This window comes from Siniperca chuatsi, linkage group LG9, assembly GCF_020085105.1.
Source record: "Siniperca chuatsi isolate FFG_IHB_CAS linkage group LG9, ASM2008510v1, whole genome shotgun sequence".
Classification (NCBI taxonomy): Eukaryota; Metazoa; Chordata; class Actinopteri; order Centrarchiformes; family Sinipercidae; genus Siniperca; species Siniperca chuatsi.
Window position 1 is genome coordinate 11,949,956 of NC_058050.1, and position 21,019 is coordinate 11,970,974.

Genomic DNA, 21,019 nt, shown 5'->3' on the forward strand with positions numbered 1-21,019 from the left:
AGAACAGTAGATAATGAAAAAAGGGACTCACGTTGAGCACGTACCCTGGCTGAGGCGTGACCATAGGCGTTACTCCACGTCGGCCTGGCCTAGTTTCCAAGACCTGCTATTGGTTATAAATGCCATCACTCAGAGAAAACGGGGCGATAACAAGTGTAAATGGACAGCAGTACTCATCCAATGAACGCAGTGTAACGCTACCTTCGGTTCGCTCTGAATGGACACATTCCGCTCTCAATCTACACGCACGTCTCTGATTGGTCACAAATGTGGTGGGCGGGCGTTTCAGTATTTGTTGTTGTTTTCGTTCAGCAGAGTCAACCAGTCGACATCTTTTAAATAGATCGCATTCGCGTACGTTATGACTGAATTTTGAGCTAACAATTTTCTTTTGAGAAACTTGACGACACAAGGGACCAGTTGGGTTTATCTGTATTTGTCCCGTTTTGAGTAAAACCTGTTTTTGTCCTTCTTAAAAGGTATGTGAACAGTAACATGTTGTTGATCCGTTAGCTTCAGTTGTTAGCACTACCGTTTTTAGCTAGCACCACAAACAGCTTATTTCGCATACAGTTAGCAAAACCATCTTTGCATGTTATGTTATAGATGTAGAGACGTTAGCAGTCAGTTAATTCCAACGATCTGTGTAGTTGGTTTGGTTGTTTTCTGTATATTAGTCTTAGAAGGAAGGTAAGTTAGCTGATCTCAATGCTGTTGTGAAAAGTGACGTGGCCTCACTTCGCGATGACCGAAACCACCGTGAACCCAGAAACTGGTGTGTGCACACACTCAAAAAAAAAAAAACAAACAAAAAAACGAGAAGTGTGGTGAGTTTGTAGTTAGCCAGTAGTGGCTGACCATGAAGGGATGTTGTGGGGATGAAAGTTTTCATCGTTAGCTTCACTCTCAACCCACAGATAAAGCTGTTTAAATTACTCCACCCACAGCTAGTTGTAAACAGTGTTTCACATTTTGGAGTTCCTGATATAAGAATAATTGGAACTGACTTTATTCGGTTTTAAAAGGCTCTCATTTCTGACAGCATGGTTTGGAGGTAAAATCTTTAATCACCCTATATACATTTTATGTAACGATATCTAATCTCATCACATCAATTAATATTTATACAGGAAATTCAATTAAGAATCCAGTTTTTGATAAGAGATTTTGAAGAAATTAAATTAGGGCTGCAAGAATGAGCATTTTCATTGTCATTAATCTGCAGATTATTTTTTCCGATTAATTTTAGTCTAAGAAACGTAAAAAAGTAGTTGAAACATGCCCATCACAACTTTGCAGAGCTGAAGGTGAAGTCTTCAAATGTCTTGTTTTATTAAAAAGAAAACCCAAAACCCAAAGACATTGAATTCACAATGATCTATGACAAAGTAAACCAGCTTTTTTTTCCCATCATCACGGAAGCAATTAATCAATCATCAAAATAATTACAGATAATTTTTTTCGGAAAATCGATTAATCGACTAATCATTTAAGCTCCAAATTAAAAAAAATCAATTTTAAGCAATAATAATTCAAAATGTTTCATCTTCATCACACTGATGCAAAAATCCTGTAACTCCAACAAGGATAAAGCTGTCCTCATAGATTTGCAACCCTGCCCACAGTGGCTGAATGCCACCAGATTTATAGGGATAGCTACCTTGGTATAAACAAAAATGCAAAATCTCTTACAGTTGACAAATGTATATTGTCATACCGCCCACCCCTAACATGGCCCCTACAAAACACTTGATTAAAAGATGCCTGTATCTCATCTTGCAATAAACAATGATGTCCTCTTTAGGCGGTCAGTATCACTTGTTGACTGAATGCACTGGTTGGTGAAGTCAGCCAGTGCTCTTTCTCCTTTGTCTACTTGGTAAATAATGCTATTGTGAGGGACTTCATGTTGTCTGGTGTGGTTTGTTTCCTTGTGTTGTTTTCAGATGGGCAGTCAGTACCAGCGCTCAGTACCACTGGAGGTGAGGAGAGCAGAGGGAGAGAGAGTTCGGGCCAAGCATCCTGACAAGATACCGGTCAGTATGACATCTGGTTAAAGTTTTAATAACATGTTGCATTTACTGTTTGTGACCTTCAGTCAGTTAAACTGGGTTAGGAAGTTATGTTAATATAATAAGTTATTAAAGCCAGTTCTCTTAATAAAAGACTAGTTCTATGTTTTCTTGAACTAATTTCAACTGTAAAGTAGTGTGAATCTATTTCTTGTTGTTTAGATTTTGGCAGATGAACACATTCTCTCTCTGTTAGTGACTGATTGATTACTGTTTGGTCTTCTTAACCAGATCATTGTGGAGAGAGCCCCAAGGTCACGAGCTCCTGAACTGGACAAGAAGAAATACCTAGTGCCCTCAGATTTAACAGGTGATACACACAAACGCATGCAAAAACTTTGAAAGCCCAGTTTCATCCTCTTCAATAATACTCACATCTAGCAATCTCACAAGCTGGGCAAATCTCACAGATTTCCACATTGCAAGAAACCTCCCAGAATATGCAGAATGTAAAGAAAAGATGGCCCTGTCTAAGAACAGCTCAATCACCCACAGTTTTATTGATGGTTATTATGGACCAATTTATTTTTGAGGCAGATACTGATATCAATTTTTGGAAATTTAAAAAGTAAACAAGTACTATCAGCCAAGTAACTAAAAAACGATACATTGGCCTTTATTTTTATTTATTTATTTATTTTACATTTTTAACATAAACACATTATATTATAAACAATCTTCTTATGGATCCCTTAAAATTTGTTTTTATATAAATGTGACTAAGATACATAATGAGTGGGACATTTTACAGTTTCAAAAAAAACTTGTCAGCTTCAATATATATTATACAAAATATATTTACAACAAGCTATATTGGTCGATATATTGGCCTGGCTGATTTATCAATTACACGAGCCACTTGTGACTATGTCCAGCTAACTTGCTGCTGATGCACTATCCAAACCTGGATGGATCAATCAATTGCTGTCAGTGATGCAGGCCTGCCTTTTTTTTCCTCCTGCTCTCATTTTTACATGTAGCATGTAGCATAGTAGGAAAAGCACAGGTGTATTTAATAATTAATCATTAATGATGGCTGCGTTCCACTAAGGGGAGGTCCTGGTATTTTGCGTGCCGGCTCACGGCTTAGTGGGACACTTAATGGAACTGAGCCATCGTTAATGTTCTTAATTCCACCTGTGCTTTTCCTGCTATGACGAGCCAAAATGTCTGCTGAGAAAATGGTTTATTGGATAGCCAGACAGTATGCTGCAATGTGAATCTGTCTCAAGACTGACGAGTGACTGGTCATGTCCCACAGTTGCTTGTTTTCTTCCTCTTCATATGGCCATTTGCTAACCATCTCGCTCTCTTTCTCTCCTTCCCTTTTTTAAGTGGGGCAGTTGTGCTTCTTGATCCGTCAGCGTGTGTCTTTGAGACCGGAGGAGGCACTCTTCTTCTTCGTCAACAACTCCCTTCCCCCATCCAGCTCCCCTCTCTCTGCTGTATATGAGGTAACTGCACCCTTTCACATGTTCACATGAAGATCCTCCCCAATACACTCATGCACGCACGTGTGCACACACGCACGCATGCACACATGTACGCATGCACACCAGCAGGAGTACAAATATATTTATCATGCTAGACAGATCTGCTTAGACAGCAATCACTTTTATTGATTTCACAATAGCCTACCAGTAAAACCTGCCCATAACCCATAAACATTTAATAAAGATACTGACCAGATTTATGACACTTAGTAAATCTGTAATTGATATAAAAACCAGTAGTTTGTAGTGTACTGAAAACAAGTTTGTGTGTATTTTGATGTTGTTAAAGGGTAAGAAGATATAAAGCTAGCACATATTTAGTCATTTTTGGATATGAATTTTCTAAAAAGCTTTGTATTCCCCAAGTAAATGAGGCTGACAGATATATTTCCGAATGCATTTATCATGTCCAAATAGTCCTTTTGTGGTTAGTGTGGGTGTGTCATTTTATGCGCACACTCTTCAAGGTTCAAGCTACTTATTCATTCATTCATTCATTCATTTATTTATTTATTTATTTATTTGTCATTCTACAACACAGGGCTGCAAAATGAAATGAAAGTTGTAGTTTAAAGTAGCACACTTGTCATGCTGAATTATGCATTATTTTCTGCTCTGTTGTGTTTTCAGGAGCATCACGAAGAGGACCTGTTTCTCTACATGACCTACAGTAATGAGAGTGTGTACGGTGCCTGAAGGTGGACAAAAAGACTGGAGAAAGAGAGAGACAGAAGAGAGAATGAGAGGAGTCAAAGTAAAACTGTCTGAGGAATAAAGAGTTAAGGCTGTTTGTAATGCTTCACACCACTATTATTCTTTTTTATTAGTTTTGATACAGTAACTACAGTACATGGTGGAAGAAAGGCTTTGCACAAGGCAGAGGGTTGGTGGTAGGATTTACCTTTGTCAGTATTTCGGGGTGAGCGTGATGCATTTTATTACACTTGAAGTTATGTTGATTCCTGGAATCAACATAACTTCAATTGTTTCTGTAAATTGAAAAGAAAGAGGAAGGGTGAAAAGAAAGAAAGAATACATCACAAAAGGAAGTTATCGAAATCATGTTGAGGGAGCTCTCGTCATCTTTCTCAGTCATCTGTATTTAATGCAAATAGTTTTTTTTGTAAATTAATATCATAAACTTTTGTGGAAAATAAAGATTAAAATGCATACATTTATGATTCATTCTTTTAATATTGTTTCTGTATATTTGTGTGTTTCCATCTGCAACACCTGTGGATTTAGATGTAAATAAAAAAGAAATGAATAGAAATGATAAAAAAAATTAAAAAATGTTAAGACAATATGTAAATACCACAAGCGCCTTCCCCTAATGCCTCTTGTAAACTGTGTACATGTGGTTTAGGGGAAGGACAAAGACACGAGAAATCTTCATGCAGAAGTGTTTCGTCTTTACCGATTAGATGAGTCATATTTTCACTGGGCATTTTTAGGTCTGGGAATATTAGTGGTTTTTGTTTTTTCAAACAAAGAATTGCCATCTTGACACATTTTTTTGTATCTGGCGTTTCATCTGCGTTTGCGTCTGCATGACAAAAGGTTACGTAACACGATCAGTTGAATAGCCAGGTCTGAAAGACTTCCCGGTCAAAACGAAAGTTAGAGAAGCAGAAGAGAAGAGCCATGGAGATGCAGGAGATCACCATCGAGGGGGAAAGAAATGAAGATAATGAAGGACCAAGTAAACCAGTGCTGGAGGGAAACACTGAGAGCACAAGAAATTTAATTAAATCAGGTACCACTTGAGAATAAAAGTACAACATTTATAAATGCTTATATTGTTGAACTGAAAATGAAAATTATACTGTTGTTTTATGACAAATATTTCTAAAAAGTTGAATAAAACACTAAAAATATACTAATATTAGGTTTTTATGTTATATTGTACTTTATATTACTCGCAGTTAGTTACTTGCTAATGCATTTTACTTGTCGTTAGTTACTTCCTAATGCATTTAATATTTGGAAACAAATTTCAGATTAATTTCAAGTTAATGTCTCTGTTTAAATATGTTTGTATTTTTGTTTGACTAGAAGAAGAGGAAGCAGAACCAGACCCCTACGCTAAACTACAAAGTCCATTTGAGGACATCTATTCAGAAGCTGTTTATGGTGGCGCTCCAGTTAAGACAAACGCAGGTACATTTTTATATAGAGTTCAAGGTCAATTTATTATTGTTTTACAACACAGGGCTGTATGAGGAAATGAAAGTTGTAGCTCCTTTTACGCTACACACACATATATACAAATATTAAAATTAGAATAGAATAAAAACAATATATACAGTTACTTATATACATATATTAATACAAAGGTAGTGGTATGGTAATGTGCAAAACCAGCATGACAGAAAGTTCCATGTCATTTATGTATGGTGGAGTGTGGAGGATGAGGTGGAGTTGAGGAGTTTGACAGCCTGAGGAAAGACGCTGCTCTGAAGTCTGGTGGTATGACAGCAGATGCTTCTGTATCTCTTTCCAGACAGCAGCAGGGTGAACAGGCTGTGGCTGGGGTGGGTACTGTCCTATGCTTTGGGCTCTGCGCAGGCACCTCACCTCTCCGATATCACTGATGCTCGGTATATGGGTACCAATGATGTTCTGGGGTTAAAAACATAAGGGCTTTGCATCAACTTCCCTACATTGCTGAGTAATCACTGTGTTGTCAAATGGTCAGTTGATCTATTCTTTATCTTGAATCAATATTGTCTCCATGGTGCTGTAGATATATAACTGCAGTATATGATAATTCATGACTTGTTTCCCAGAAAGCAGATCCAAACAAAAAGAAAAGAAAAAAGCAGAAGCTATGTTGTGACAGTTTAAACCTACATCAGCAATTCTGTGTAGAAGTGGTATGCCAAAACTATAACCACCATGTTCATTACAGTGATAGTGTCTGTGTTTGTTTGACTTGGCTCTAGAGACTTAATTAAGGACTGACTGTAGGGTTGGGTCATTGTTAAATTCCAACATCTTTTAATTTCCTTTAAAGAATCAAACCACCTTGAAATAAGCTTTGATAATATGTTTAGGTCTTTGTTCTGTGTCATATAAACATAAAAATAGGGATATCAAGGACACATATTTTAAACTAATTTTCAAAACATCAATGCCATTTCCACAATGACTCATTTTAAATAACTTTAGAAAAACTATAAACTACTCAAATTATTTGAGGTGATTTTTTAAAATTTGTAAATATTTTATTTTCACCTACTTTTAAAAACTTTCTTCTTTCACAATTTCAATGTCATTTAAAAAAATGTGTTAGAAGTTTTTGCATTTCTCTGATGTAACTGATAATAATTTTATAGCCTGTATATTTGCAACATGGCATCAAAACAAAGTTAACATGTAGTAAGAAGGGCTGCAACTAACGATTATATAAAATTATCTGATGATTATTTTTTCAATTAATCAATTAATTGTTTGGTCTGTATAAAGTCCAAAAATAGTGAAAAATGCACATCACAATTTCCCAGAACCCAAGTTAACATATTTAAATAGCTTATTTTGTTCAAACAACAGTTCAAAAGCCAAAGATATTTAGTTTACTATCACTTACAAATATTCACATTTGAGAAGCTGAAACCAATGAATTTTTGCCATTTTAGTTTAAAAAATAACTCAAACGATTAATTAATTATGAAATGTGTTGATCATTCTTATGTCAATCGCTGAATAGAAATGATTAACTGATTAATCATTTCAGCTCTAGTAGTAAGTAATCATTAATTAAATATTACAGTAATCATTCTTTTCTTATTGAGGGCGGCTGTGGCTTGGTGATAGAGCGGGTCGTCCACCAATCGGAAGGTCGGTAGTTCGATGCCCACATGTCAAAGTGTCCTTGGGCAAGACACTGAACCCCAAATTGGTGTGTGAGTGTGTGTGTGAATGAATTAGTTTCTTTGAACTGATGAGCAGTTGGTACCTGCCATCAGTGTGTGAATGTGATATGTAGTGTGAAACACTTTGAGTTGTCTGAAAGGCGCTATACAAGTACAGTCCATTTATTTTCTTACATTTCAAATTTACAAAGTATAATGGTAATTTGCCTGAAAATTCTTGTATGTATTCAACATACGAAATTTAACATCCTTTGTGTTTATCATCATGAAAGCATCATCCTCACTATGGTTGACGTTAGCTCCAAAGATTTAAATGTTAACCGGGTGCAAATGTTATTCAAATTAACATCTATTATCTATTACAGATAGATATTTATTATAATGGCATAAGCAACATTTCTTTTAATACACAGACTAATATAAGAGAGGAACTAGATATAATTTATTTATGTTTTCTGATGCTTTAAAAGTTTTGTTTACATCATTCAATTTGTAAGCATGGGAGTAAAACTATATTTCTAAATTATGCTTAGATGACAAACACAAGTTATTCTTCATCTAGAAAGCAAACTTTATGTGTATATATCTGTAATGTATAAGATCAAAACAGAGCTAAGGCTGGAAATAACAAAAGGCCTTGGTGAAATTGCAGCGTCCTTCACCTTCACTATAACTACATTGTTCAATGTCATAAACTGTTTTGCTGTTCTGTTTAATGTTTGTACGTTCTAGCACAGCTGCCATTCTTTAAAAAAAAGGTAAAAAAGAAAGAAAGCAGTGACATGGTGAAATAGCACAGCAGTGAGGGTTACTGTTTGGAACGACAAGCCTATTTATACACAGTGATTAATTAGAATTAGCTTTATTGGCCAAGTATGTGTACACATACAAGGAGTTTGACTCTGGTTTTACGTTGCTCTCAATGTACTCACACAGTTCCAAGAACAATTTATAGGAATGAAAGAAATAGACATACAGCTAAAAACAAAGACAACAAAGCTGAACAATGATAGGTAAACATAAACATAGAACTATTATGTAAATAGGTGTATATATAAAAAGCAACAATGACCAATAATATACTATGTCTATATACAAGTCGAGTGTTTTTGTAAATTGTAAACAAATACAAATAGTGCAAAGGAATAAATAATACTGTGCAAAATAAAGTAAATAAAGCGCGCTACAGCTACAGCATCACAGTTTATTATCTTTTCTTTAACTGGGTAGAATGAAACTCGCCCATCTACTATTAAGACTGCATTCTTTGAGTGTGAGGACTGTTGGTGGTTGCTGGTTTGATTCCCCCTTGCTACACAAAATCTGCACTTTGATCACATATTTAATGTTTTAAATACGTATCAGTGATGACTGTATGTTCTGTCTCACAGAACTGTGTTCGACATAAACACTCATCTGAAATGACCTCGAGAAAGAAATCCTATCTGTTGTTTTGGAGTACAGCGTCTCCAGGTCTACAGTATCTGTCTGTGTCTCTCACACACACTCATTCTTTAAGAGAGACACAAAGAGAGATACAGTGAAAGTTTTGGGAATTGAAGGACAAGTCAAGCACTGTGCTCCATGAATAATTTAGGAATCAGTCATGTTGCTATGGCAACTAGACCAGGGGGGTGTCTTAAGACTGCACTCTTGGAGGCAGACGTGAGTCAGCAGGACAGGCAGACGGAGCAGGACAGAATAAACAAGCTTCATCACAAATCCCAGGACAATTTTCTCCATGTACATCAAATTTTGTCGCAGCTATGGCGAAGATAAAAAAGACGAAGCCAGTGCAAACTTGTCACCCAAGTCCAAGTTATCTGTTGAACTGGAGGGGGGAAAAGGTAGGCCAGAGCAGTGTTTTTCAGCGTTTGATGGTGGTTTGTGTTGTGCTCATTAAAATATCCCACTAACATAAGGCTGATGTTTTCCTCCTCAGGCAAACAGACTGAGGGAAACATCCGTCTGTACCGTGCTGTGTGTTTATTCCTCACAATAATCAGCCTGGTCCTGCTGCTGGTCGTCATAATCCTCAGTGTGAAACGTGAGTATCTGCAGCCATGGAGCTGAAGTTATGTCAAAAAACAAACCACTGCTGGCTGTATTATGTTTGTAACACCAAAGCAGATTATAAATGGATTGTAGTTTTTCACTGGCAGTACAGAAATAAAAGAAAAATGGAAAATATATGTCAGGATCACATTGCTTTTGTTCTATTTTTGTTCATAACAACAGACAACTAAGATACTAGAATACAAAGCGTGTCCGATTGCACTACTGCAGCCTGCAGGCATTGTTCTTTTCCCTCACAACTCCTCCCATTTGCTCTGATTTCTAGTCCAAACTGGATCCACGGTCTGCCCGGAGAGAGCGGAAATAGCAGCAGACAGCAGGCAAAATCCTTCATTTGCTCCAACGTGCAACTACGAGAAGTGCCAGGCTCACTTCAACAACATTCAACCCCAATGTGAGTGTGATGCCAGGAGGAAAAATGCAATGTAGAAAACCCAAAGAAACACCTAGATCAAAGAAAAACAAATGATACTTTCTCAATCATTGTGTTTTTAGTAACAATTCTGCTTTCACAGTCGCCCAAAATAGTTTTTTTAACAGGCCCCAGAGGAAATTAGTTCATGTGCTTGTTTTTTAGAGAACTGAGAACTTCTCTTTCTTTCATTTGAACCAAGATTAAACTGAGTTTAGTCAGCTTTATTGTTTCCTCTTCTATTGCAATTGGTATTTGATCACACACAGACATATACATATAAAAATAACATGCATGCATCCACAAAATATGGGCAAAAATGTAAAACCAAAACCATAAAAAAACAGAGCTAATTGAAGATACAGAAAAGAAGGAAAGCTTTAGGTCTGCTTTGGACTTATTTAAATGTTGGAGGACATCTATTGACACATCTGAACTGCATTTATTTATTCGTGCGGTTTAGTCCACATTTGCAGAGTGACCTTTTCTTTTCCTTGCGCGAGAATGTTCTGTACTGATTCCTCTCTCCTTCCAGATCTCGGCTGTCAGCAGTGCGCTGATGGGTGGCTGACCTTTGGCCGATCATGTTTTTTCCTGTCCACCTTCAGGCTGAGCTGGGATGAGAGCCAGAGGAACTGCAGCGCTAGAGGAGGATCTCTGGCTGTTATTACCAGCCAGAGGGTTCAGGTGGATCTGATATCACTTCCCAACCATTAACCACACAGTTAATAAAATAGTAATAACTTGCACAGTATAGTTTTTGTAAATGTCAATGGTACTCTCTCTTCTAGCGTTTTCTGACTAAGGAGGGGAAAATGAAATACTGGATCGGGCTGAAAAACAAAGGCGAAACATGGACCTGGGTCAACAACACTGTGCTGCAAGAGAGGTGATTCTTGGGGAATGTGTGACTAATTGAGGAATCGAATAATCATCTCAGCTGTAGCTACAGCTTTTTATCTATGCAGTCTTTGGTTGTTTGTTTTTTTCTTCATTTTTTTGTGGTCGGTTCATATTTTTATTCATATTTGGGACGTTGATGTTTAGATCTGTATAGATCACATTCCATGAGGGTGGGTTAGATATACATATGTGCCAGTTTCATGTATGTTAAGTGTTCTGGGTGGGAAAGAGAAAAATTAGATAGAAAAGGGGATACATTTAGCTTTGTGGAATTGCTCTTTACGCATTTAACACTCAATAAAAATATACACTTAGTGGCCACTTTATTAGATACACCAATACAATCTAATGCAATCCAATACAACAGCTCTGCCATAAATTTTACCTTTACTAAGTTCATAATGTTCAGTTTTTGTCATTGTCGGAAATGTGTAAATTCAATTATTATTTTAAGTTTATTATTGAGGTAAGTTTTAAAATCTTTTATCAGAGGGGGGCAGAATATTAGAAACATCTCTGACTACCGCTAACTATGACCTGCTTAAAATATATAATTGAATCACCCATGTTCGAAAAAATGCTGCAAAAGAGCCCTCTTCGATGCCTCTATGGTAGATAAAACATGATGAGTTGCCCTCCACAGTGGCCCAATGTGCAAGTAAACGTGATGCAGTGCCCTCTAGAGTGCCCTTCCATTGGAGAAAATACAATGCAGTGCCATATAGGCTTCCCTACATGCTAGAAAAAGGTTTGGAACTGTTTCACCATAAATGCATCACGACTTGCGCACTGGTGCCCCACCACATGCAGCTGGTGAACTTTTTATTTTTTTCGCCCCTGCCCCTCAGATAGCCCGAGCCGGGCGCTGTACAGGTGTACCTACTAAAGCGGCCTCTGAGTGTAGGTATATTGCAAAAAAGAAGAAAGCACCCAGATTTATTCTCTCTCTGCTTTACTAGAAACGAAAAAAACACAACATCCTGTGAATTCCAATTTACTAGTCAATATTCTTTTCTTCTGTTTGCAGCTATTGGGCAGACGTTATGTTAGAAGGGGATTGTGGGATCCTCAGCAGTGGAAACCCACCTGAGAAGAACTGGATCACAGCTTCTTGCCAAGCCTACACCTACTTCATCTGTCAGCTGCAGATGCAACACAGTCCTTTTTAACAGAATAATGAGAAAACCAAAATTCTGTCAACAAGCATTCACTCCTCAATAACATTTCAAATTATTTCTACTTCCACTTCACACTTCAATCAGTACCATGTATCCAGCAAAGAAAGATGAAGCTTCTTAGATATAAGTTTTATGACTGTTTAGTCAGATTATTTTCTTGTAGCATTGTGTTGCCTAATTTGTAGTCCGTTATGCCTATGAGCACTTTTAAGCACTAATCAGGGTACCTTACTGTTAGATACTGTATGATTCCTTATATTGCTGTCTGACTTTTTCCACAAATGAAGACCAACAAATTTGTTCCAATAAGGTTTTATTCTCTTATAAAAATGTTCATGCAACTCAGCAGTGGAAACCCACTTGAGAAGAAATGGATCACAGCTTCTTGCCAAGCCTACACCTACTTTGTCTATCAGCTGCAGATGCAACACCGTCTTTTTTAACAGAATAATGAAAAAAAACAAAATTCTGTCAACAAGCATTCACTCCTCAATAACATTTCAAATTATTTCTATTTCCACTTCATACTTCAATCAGTACCATGTCTCCAGCAAAGAAAGATGAAGCTTCTTAGATATAAGTTTTATGGCTGTTTAGTCAGATTATTTTCTTGTAGCATTGTGTTGCCTAATTTGTAGTCCGTTATGCCTATGAGCACTTTTAAGCACTAATCAGGGTACCTCACTGTTAGATACTGTATGATTCCTTATATTGCTGTCTGACTTTTTCCACAAATGAAGACCAATAAATTTGTTTCAACAAGATTTTATTCTCTTATAAAAATGTTCATGCAACTACATAAGTTGAATGTCTACATTTCACTTTATCTTAGCATATATTACTGCTACATATGTTTTATATTGCTATAAAAATAACACACTCTTATCTATAGCATAATACTGCAGGAGTAATTGCACCGCTAACTATATAGACAGATTGAGCCAGTTGAGTCCTCGTCTTGCAAGTTTGCTCATTGATATTCATCAACACTTTACGTCTACTTCATATGTCCAGGACTGTAAGATGATGGAAGGCCTCAGAGAATGCACTTCAGGCTCATGCAGAATCTCTTCCTAGACATATTTAATGTCCTGGTCCTCCTCCGGCTCTTCCTGCCCCATCTCCAAACCCAAAGCGCTATGGCGAATCAACTGCCACCCTGTCAGAGACGACCTGGTGTTTAACTTTCCTGTGTGTTTAGGTCTGCGCATAGGGGTTCCTGAGATCGACTCCTTTATTGTGTCAGTGTTTTCTTCATTTTCATCGTCTTTGGAGAAAGCTTTGATGTAACGCTGCATCTTTTGCAACATTGGATCATTTCTGTCCTCAACCCTGCAAAGATGATAAATAAGTAGTCACAGTTGCTTCAAAGAAAATACTTTCACTATGTGATCCAGCAATTTCGTATTGCACTTCCCTAAAGGTGGAGGACTGAGAGGAGACCAGTCAAAGAAAGAACGGTCAAAATGGTAGCAGCACGTTTCCCATAATGCAGCTCGATAGCGTCTTTTGTTGGACCTTCCCTGCCTCATAAATACTCACGTTTAAAACTCCAAACCCTTAGTTTGTAATGCAAACTTTCCGTTTTTCAATGACATCAGAAAGCCTAAGCTGAGATAACCTCTGATGACATTATCAGGTTTATTTTCTCAGACTTGACAAAGCTCCTCCAGAGCCACAGAAGACATTATACAACTGTTTTCACGGTCTCACTATTTCCCCCCATGAGTAGTAAACTAATCTTCACATATAAAATCAGTGGAATGCACCTTTAATATGCCTTTTGATAACCCACATGATATAGCATGTGTAAAGCTGTTGTAGTCCATATCTAGGCGGAGGAGGTGTGATAATAATAGTGCAAGATCTGCAAGAGTGAGAGCTGTGCTTCTTATTCAAAGCACAACATGACTTGTGGCTGAAGTGCATTAAAGACAACTTAGGTCATGGTCAGTGGACAAGCCTCTCCCTGTGTGATTATTTTTAGCAAAAATAGTAAGCCTGAAAAAAGTTTCTATTGCTGGTGTCACTGCATGTATAATGTCCGAATTCAATGTCTTTACATTTTTGCTATGTAAGGGTGTTTGTTCTTTAAAGGCCCTGAAAACCTTTTTTAAATTCAACTTCTTATGATGGCCGATGAGGTCCTACATGAACACACTATTTTCTACCAAAGTTCAAACAGTTTTGCTTATTTCACATGAGAGATTTCTGTAAGTGTTTTTTCGTCTGTGCTTTTCTCGATGGTTTAAAGTGGGCGGCACTCAGTTGGAAAAAGGTGAGGTCATGTGTTTCTGTGCACGAATCAGGATTTAGCAACATTTGAATCAAAATTTTATGATGTTAAGTTGGTGTGTTGTTTGCTTATATTGCCAGGTCACTATCAATCAAATCTGATTTGACCACACCCACACAGTCCTGATGAAGCAGATTAGCATAATTTCTGAGTATTAAACTCTTAATAAATAATAATACATTACGTTTGATTGTTGTACATTTAATAATGAATATTCACTAAATACTTTTTAATTTGAAACCACATTTTTAGGGGCTCTAAAGCCTCTGTTTCTGTTCCTGTTACAGCAGTAATGTCTTACCTGAGATACCAGCGCTCCCTCAGACCGTAGCTGAGCCCACACACCCCGAGCCGAGGCCAGAGGCAGCGGGGCAGCCTCCTCTCTAGCATCAAAGTTGTGGCTACCACCTGTACAACATCATTATAGCTGTAATTATGACATAGTAATGCACAGGGACATGATGGTAAGGTGTTTCTGTGCTTTTATGTTCGTGTCTTTAGATGCATTCTTTTAAAGTCCATGTGTGTGTTACCTGAGTCCTCCAAAGCTCGTCTCTCTCTTGGGCCACCCTCCAGTGTGTGTCACTCATCATGGCTATCAGTAGATTTAGCAGAAGGAGGTAGGAGACCACAGAGAAGGTGCAGTGCAGCACATGGACGATTGGGGGGGTAATGATTGTGTGGTCCACAGGCAGATCTATGAGGCCCACGCTGAGCTCAAACAGGGAGAATAGGGTGATGGGGAAGGAGCGATATGCAGGAATGGACCCAGCCTCCTGGGTCATATACACCATCCACAGGGCTGAGAAGAAACATTTTTAAAAAGTATGTGAGGGAGTAGAAAAGTCTAAATCCTCTTATTTCAAGAATTTCTTATCTTACAAGCTTTGTGAGGGTTAAAGATTGGTTTGTACATGTCGCCCAAAATATACTCACAGGTGGAAAAACCAATGAGCACAATGAAACTCAGCCACATAAACTTTGTCAGGTCTCCAAATATAATCTAGGGGGAAATGAGACACAGAGTAGGTCAGTCTGCAAACACAAATAGGTGATCCTCAAAAACCAAAACAACAACTGAATACATCTGCTTCAAAAACATTTCTGTACAGGTGTGTGTGGAACAAACTACTATTTCTACATGACTCGTGAGCTCCTATAGCATGCACCACTGTGTCTGAGTCCAGGCTGAGCTGAGTCCTACCTTCTGTATCATGATGACATATGGGCCGAGCATTTCAAAACCTCGGGCGAAGAACATGACGTTGCTCCAACCAAGAACTAAACACACTGCCATCACCTCTGCCTCTCCCTTCACCTCGCAGGCTCTGAACACACACAGCAGCACCACCAAGCATGCGTAGCTGATACTGGTCAAGACAACAGCAGAAAGGTTAAAAGGTATTTCAGATCAGTATGCTTTATTTTACTGCTTAGAAGTGTTTCTACTTACAGAATAACATGGAAGGGGCCTCCCAGTGCTGTCTGGCCAAAATAGCGCTTTGCCCCCACTCTCAGTATATCAGGGATCTGTTGGGAAAGATGATACAGGAGGATGTGGCATTGCAATACACTGTATTATACCATACAGTATGTAAGAAGATGTCTCAGAAATTCACCTCCAGCAACAGGATGGCAAAAGCTCCCAGGATGCTAATGATCTCACCCACCAGCCTCAGGTTGTCCTTGTGTGTCACATAACTCTCCTGAAGCATGGGGAGAGGAAACATAGATGTGTTAATATTAAAAGCATATTATTATTAGACTGTGTGTCATATGCAGTTGCACAGTTTGACATTTACACATTTATACATATGAACAGTTTAGGTTAACTATGAGCTAAAGCTCCTGCTTTTTTGTAGTTTTATAGTATTTGTGTGATTAGATTTTGGTCTTACTTCATCTTTATAATTAAAGATATAATCTTTATAAATTATTTATTTAAAGCAGTACCCTGCATAAACAGGGCTTCTCTGTCCCCAAAATAATTTCAGGTAAAATGCCTCTTGAGGTCCAGTGATTGTCCAAGTACTGAGATCTTTAACTTTAGTAAAAAGCGATATTATGGGTGTGTGTATACATATACTTGCACTTAAGTAAATATACTTAGTTATATTCCATCCCTGTTTATGGTCCTGCATATATATTACAATATATCAAAGTTTTATGTGGTCACACTGAAATATCACATAGTATGTGTATTTATAACTCAAACACACATTCAGTGTTTTCTGGACTTGGGTGGTTTTGTCCATGTCTGACTTTGTGTAGTTCTCCGGAGCGTCCTTTAGAGGGCGAAATACACAGCACAGTGTGAAGGTCCCAATGTACAGAAGATACAGTAACAGCAGCAGCCTGACACAAGAGAAAAAAAAACATTGTTCAACAAGACTGGACATGTGTACAGTTCAGATATTTTACATCAGACACTGATGTCATTTTACCTGAAGTAATGTTTTCCATACAGGTTCCACTTCAGACTAACCAGCTGCCTCACAGGGGTCACCTCCAGTATTCCTCTTGCCTGGAGAACAAAACAAAAAATTTTTACGTTTTAAGCATCCTATCAACATTATTTCATTATTTATGACCAAATAGTCTGTGATTGCACCAGAACACTGTATATCTTGTATTGTACCTCTCTCTTGTGACTGCCCACAATGAGCTCCAGGACTGACATCTTGTCGGCCCATGAGTCGATCTCTGTCAGGTCATACAGGTTAGAGGTCAAAGGGCCCAGACTCCACTGGACTACACGTCTTTTATTAACCAGGTGCTGAAATATCTGAGAGAGACAGAAAGAATCACAGCAGTGAGGATAGGATTAGTGAAATAATCTGCTCCACCTTTCATGTTGGGTTTTCACCCTGTGAGCCCCCGCCCAGGCTTTACTCACCACATTGTTTCCCTCTTTGGCAGCCAGTTTAAAAGGTGTAAGGCCTCGGTAGTTGGGCACCATGTCAAGTGGCACTGAGTGGTCCAGCTCTGCATCGCATGCCATAATCAGGTCAATGGCTTGGCACGCAATCGTCTTGTTGGGCTGCAGAACCAAAATGTGAAGCACTGTGTTACCTAGACAGAAAACAAGTAAATACAAGGAGGGGAAAAAAGTTGTAGACAAGAGACAGTAGGGGCAAGAGGAGAAAACAGAAGACCATTAATAATCAAAATATCAGACTGATACATGGATGTAAAATAATACTGTACTCCTCTGTAACTCTCCTACAAGAGGAAGCATTTCATACCACGGTAATCCTGGCTCCTGGTGCTGGCCCCTGCATCAATTAACATGGAGATAATGCTCTCATTCCCAGCACATGCCGCAAAAGACAGGATGTGCTCACCTGGTGACCAAATGTACATTTTGAAAAACACCATCCAATTTTGTGTCACTTAGCATAAAAACATACATTATATTTATTTGGCAAATACTTTGGTCCAAAACAACTTAATTTTTTTTGTAGACACATTTATTAGAAGCAATTTGGGGTTCTTTGTGGCTACAGCCACCCCATACATTTTACTGTAGGCTTGCTGACTTACCATAGTATATAAGTCCTCCTATCCTCTTTCTGAAGTACAAACCGGTGACTCGAGGTGTAGCCACATCACCCCCACGACTAATCAGATGTTGAACCAGATTGATGTTATGATTCACCACAGCAATGTGGAGAGGAGTAATACCTGAGAGAGAGTAGGGAGAGCAGTGTAAATCAGTCCACTGTAAATTTACTGTTTTTAATTTCACCATTTCCACCTGTTGTGTAAGTGGGAATAGTTGGGTCTCTGTAAATAATATAAAGAGTATGGTCTAGACATGCTCTACAGAAAAAGTGCAGTGAAAAAAAGTAGCAACACAACACCACAGTAACAATAGCTGTCAGATAGATGTAGGGCAGTACAAGTAAAATATTTTCCTTTGAAATGTAGTGGAGTAAAACTATAAAGTAGCACACAATGAAAATATGTAAGTTAAGTAAAAGTACTTCAAAGTTGTACTTATGTACAGTACTTCAGGAAATGTACTTAGTTACTTTCCGCCACAGGCTGTAATCCGTCCTTGCGTGTTGTCATAGCTGTCCAAACAACACGCATGCATCAAATTCGATTGTGTCCTGCTTTGTTAAAGTGGGGGAAGAAGCAGTAAAGTTCACTATTGTAAATTGTTGCCAGTGTTGGTTAGGTGCTTTTGTGAATAATTCACATTTCAGGTATTAAAACTTATGTGAAGACTCGTACGAAGTAAGGTTAGTGACATGGTTTGACTGGAGTAAAAGTTGAGTAATAGCTACTTTGAGAGAAGATTTGTTGTTGTAGTTTTTACTATGTTATTTGTTGGTTATGATTGTTCCCATATTTGCTGTCACCAAAAATCTCACACATTTTGCTAATTAGTTGAATTACTGTCCTGTAATAAGTTATCATATTTGACACCTTCAGAAGTGAAATAAATGCATTTTGTAAATGGATATTTCTAGGCAAACCTAAACTTTACATGTATATAATCTTAACTCTTAAATGTAACATCAAATGTTTCTTCATTTTAAAATAGCCCTTGTTATTCTGAGAAAAGAAAATGCACAATACATCCATATTTGAAGTGAATCTTGAGAGGCAGATTAATGATGAAAGCAAGGAACTGAATGGGTTAAATTAATCAATTTTTCTCCACTCTTCTTCTTTTCCTTCATCTCTAATATCTTATCTCAGTCTGCCTCTTAAATTCTTCTTAATTTTCTTAGTTGCTTAACAAGAAGCTGATAACTTTACCTGTGATCACATACACTTACAATAAAATTTTAACAACATGATGTGTGTTTGTGCTTGTTTCTGTGAGTTCATGTGTGTCTACCTTGGAAGAGCTCGGAAGTCATTGGCTCATTGATGAGTTCAGGGGCTCCGTCCATCAGAGCCACAGCAGCCTCCAGGTTATCATTCATCACAGCAACATGAAGCGCTGTCTCACCAAGAGCACCTGAGTGAGAGGATTACAATTTCACAGATTACAACTGACACTGCACTACCCTGAAATAACAACACACTGAAATTGAAATTTGCAGTGCAGCCTTACCTCTCTCAAAGATATTAGTGGATGCACAACTTAGAAGTTTCTTGATGCAATCAACACTGTTCATTTTAGCCACGTAGAAGAGAGGAATATCATTTACGCTAAGGGAAGAAGGACAGAAGAAAAGCAACACATGTAATATATTTAAACAGGTTAGGCCTTACACTTGCATAATTAATTTAGACAATCTAATTTATTGTAGAAAGCAGTGGAAAATGGTATCTTATATGAGTTTCTTACTGTTTGGTGTAGAGCAGAAATGTCTCATCCAACATCTCGTTCCATCCTTTCTTGTTTTGAAGGCGAAACCTCAGCTGGCTCCACCAATGGTTGAGCTCGCTCGGAGCAGATCTGGCCAGAGATGGTGACATTGACACCTGATGTTCGACTGGAAGAAACAAACGAAAGGTGAGGTCCACGTTGAAGAACACACACAGAGAGAAGCAATGAATTAAAAAAACATGACAATGAAATAAAGTGTAGAGTCAATTACTTCATCATTTAGGCCTCCAACATGGATTATTTTGGTATCTATTTTATTCAGTTGTATTGTTTATGAAATAATAAAACAAATAAACGAAAAAGAAGAAAGTGTCTCAATCTTACCCTTAAACAATAAAAGTGCAGCTCCTCAACTTCTGGTGATACTCAGTCATAACACTCAGTCAAAATTGGAAACAACACATTTGAAATGTCCCTGAGGAGAAGTGAAATCCCTGTGGCATAACCATTATATATGACCCATCCCTGAGGGAGGAGACATGTGGAGGCATTAAGAATGAATGGGTGGAGAGGGAGGATGAGTAAACAGCGGACAGGTAAGACAGAGAAAGTGAGGTGGTAATGAGCAGTTAGACTTTCACCGCATGTCAGGAATCCCACAGGGAAAGTTGCGTTTAAAGGTTCAATGCACAGTTGGAACAGGAACTCCCTTATCACGCTGATCTGAAATTATTTGCTGTATTCTGTCACCTTAAAAGTGAAGTGACAATGGTCCAATCCCTAATTCCAGTATATCTCTGTTATCACCAGGCCTATCTGCATTCCACTAACTACCACCAAAACCTGCATGGCCACTATGAAAATTCAGCAACATCATGACAGTCAACACATTGTGGTCATTGTTCCTAGTGAACTGTTAAGGAAACCTGTTTGGAAATTGCAAGCATGTAAGTGTGAACCCGGATTTGTAATTTAAACCTGATATTAAGGCACGATTGTCCAAGTTGCATTATTTCTGTTCTATTACTGGGCAAATTTCTCCAGGTGAAACTGGGATTATTTGGTGGAGTAAATGTGGACATGATGTATGATTTTCCAACATGTTGCATCTTGTACATACATGCACACCAAACTAGCTTTCATTCACAATGATTTAACATGTTGAGCACCATTGATGTGTCAACAGGAATGATCACAAACACGGTAATTGCCACATTACGAAGGCCATAATGATCGTTTGGTGGTTGGCAACATCATGTCACTTTCCTCTGAAGGCGGAAAACAAAGCTAATGGTTCATTTTGTTTTATGAAATTATCATTCATTATTTTCAGGAGAGTTAATTTGGCAAAAAGCAGCCGACTGAACATGAATCAGAGATCTCATTTCCACACGTGAATTATTTGTAAACTGCTGAATCAGTCA

The 21,019-nt window shown here is 38.0% G+C and overlaps 3 protein-coding genes across 5 annotated transcripts; 2 read left to right on the plus strand and 1 right to left on the minus strand.

Annotated features, from left to right (window-relative positions):
- Positions 1-288: 288 nt before the first annotated feature.
- zgc:92606 (uncharacterized protein LOC100000242 homolog) lies at positions 289-4,735 on the plus strand. Its single transcript, XM_044209153.1, has 5 exons — positions 289-479; positions 1,947-2,036; positions 2,304-2,382; positions 3,408-3,526; positions 4,196-4,735. Exons 2-5 carry the CDS (start codon positions 1,947-1,949, stop codon positions 4,259-4,261), a joined length of 354 nt encoding a protein of 117 aa, XP_044065088.1. The 5' UTR covers positions 289-479; the 3' UTR covers positions 4,262-4,735.
- Positions 4,736-4,992: 257 nt separating this feature from the next.
- On the plus strand, positions 4,993-12,773 carry si:dkey-26c10.5 (uncharacterized protein LOC563797 homolog). Of its 3 annotated transcripts, none has more exons than XM_044209107.1 (7): positions 4,993-5,321; positions 5,621-5,725; positions 9,383-9,487; positions 9,782-9,910; positions 10,464-10,615; positions 10,720-10,817; positions 11,859-12,773. In XM_044209107.1, exons 1-7 carry the CDS (start codon positions 5,210-5,212, stop codon positions 11,998-12,000), a joined length of 843 nt encoding a protein of 280 aa, XP_044065042.1. In that variant the 5' UTR covers positions 4,993-5,209; the 3' UTR covers positions 12,001-12,773. The 3 variants fall into 3 exon arrangements, with proteins under 3 accessions (XP_044065042.1, XP_044065043.1, XP_044065045.1); XM_044209108.1 differs by having other exon boundaries at positions 4,995-5,321; positions 5,624-5,725; XM_044209110.1 differs by lacking the exons at positions 4,993-5,321; positions 5,621-5,725 and adding an exon at positions 7,486-9,287.
- trpv6 (transient receptor potential cation channel, subfamily V, member 6) lies at positions 12,501-20,251 on the minus strand. Its single transcript, XM_044208922.1, has 17 exons — positions 19,980-20,251; positions 19,614-19,761; positions 19,377-19,474; positions 19,158-19,280; positions 17,849-17,989; positions 17,551-17,649; positions 17,202-17,377; positions 16,944-17,090; positions 16,750-16,829; positions 16,525-16,660; positions 15,925-16,011; positions 15,759-15,835; positions 15,510-15,675; positions 15,242-15,308; positions 14,839-15,107; positions 14,607-14,713; positions 12,501-13,341 (listed from the first exon to the last, which is right to left on the minus strand). The coding sequence occupies exons 2-17, from the start codon at positions 19,742-19,744 to the stop codon at positions 13,083-13,085; spliced, it is 2,163 nt and encodes a 720-aa protein (XP_044064857.1). The 5' UTR covers positions 19,745-19,761; positions 19,980-20,251; the 3' UTR covers positions 12,501-13,082.
- Positions 20,252-21,019: the final 768 nt, after the last annotated feature.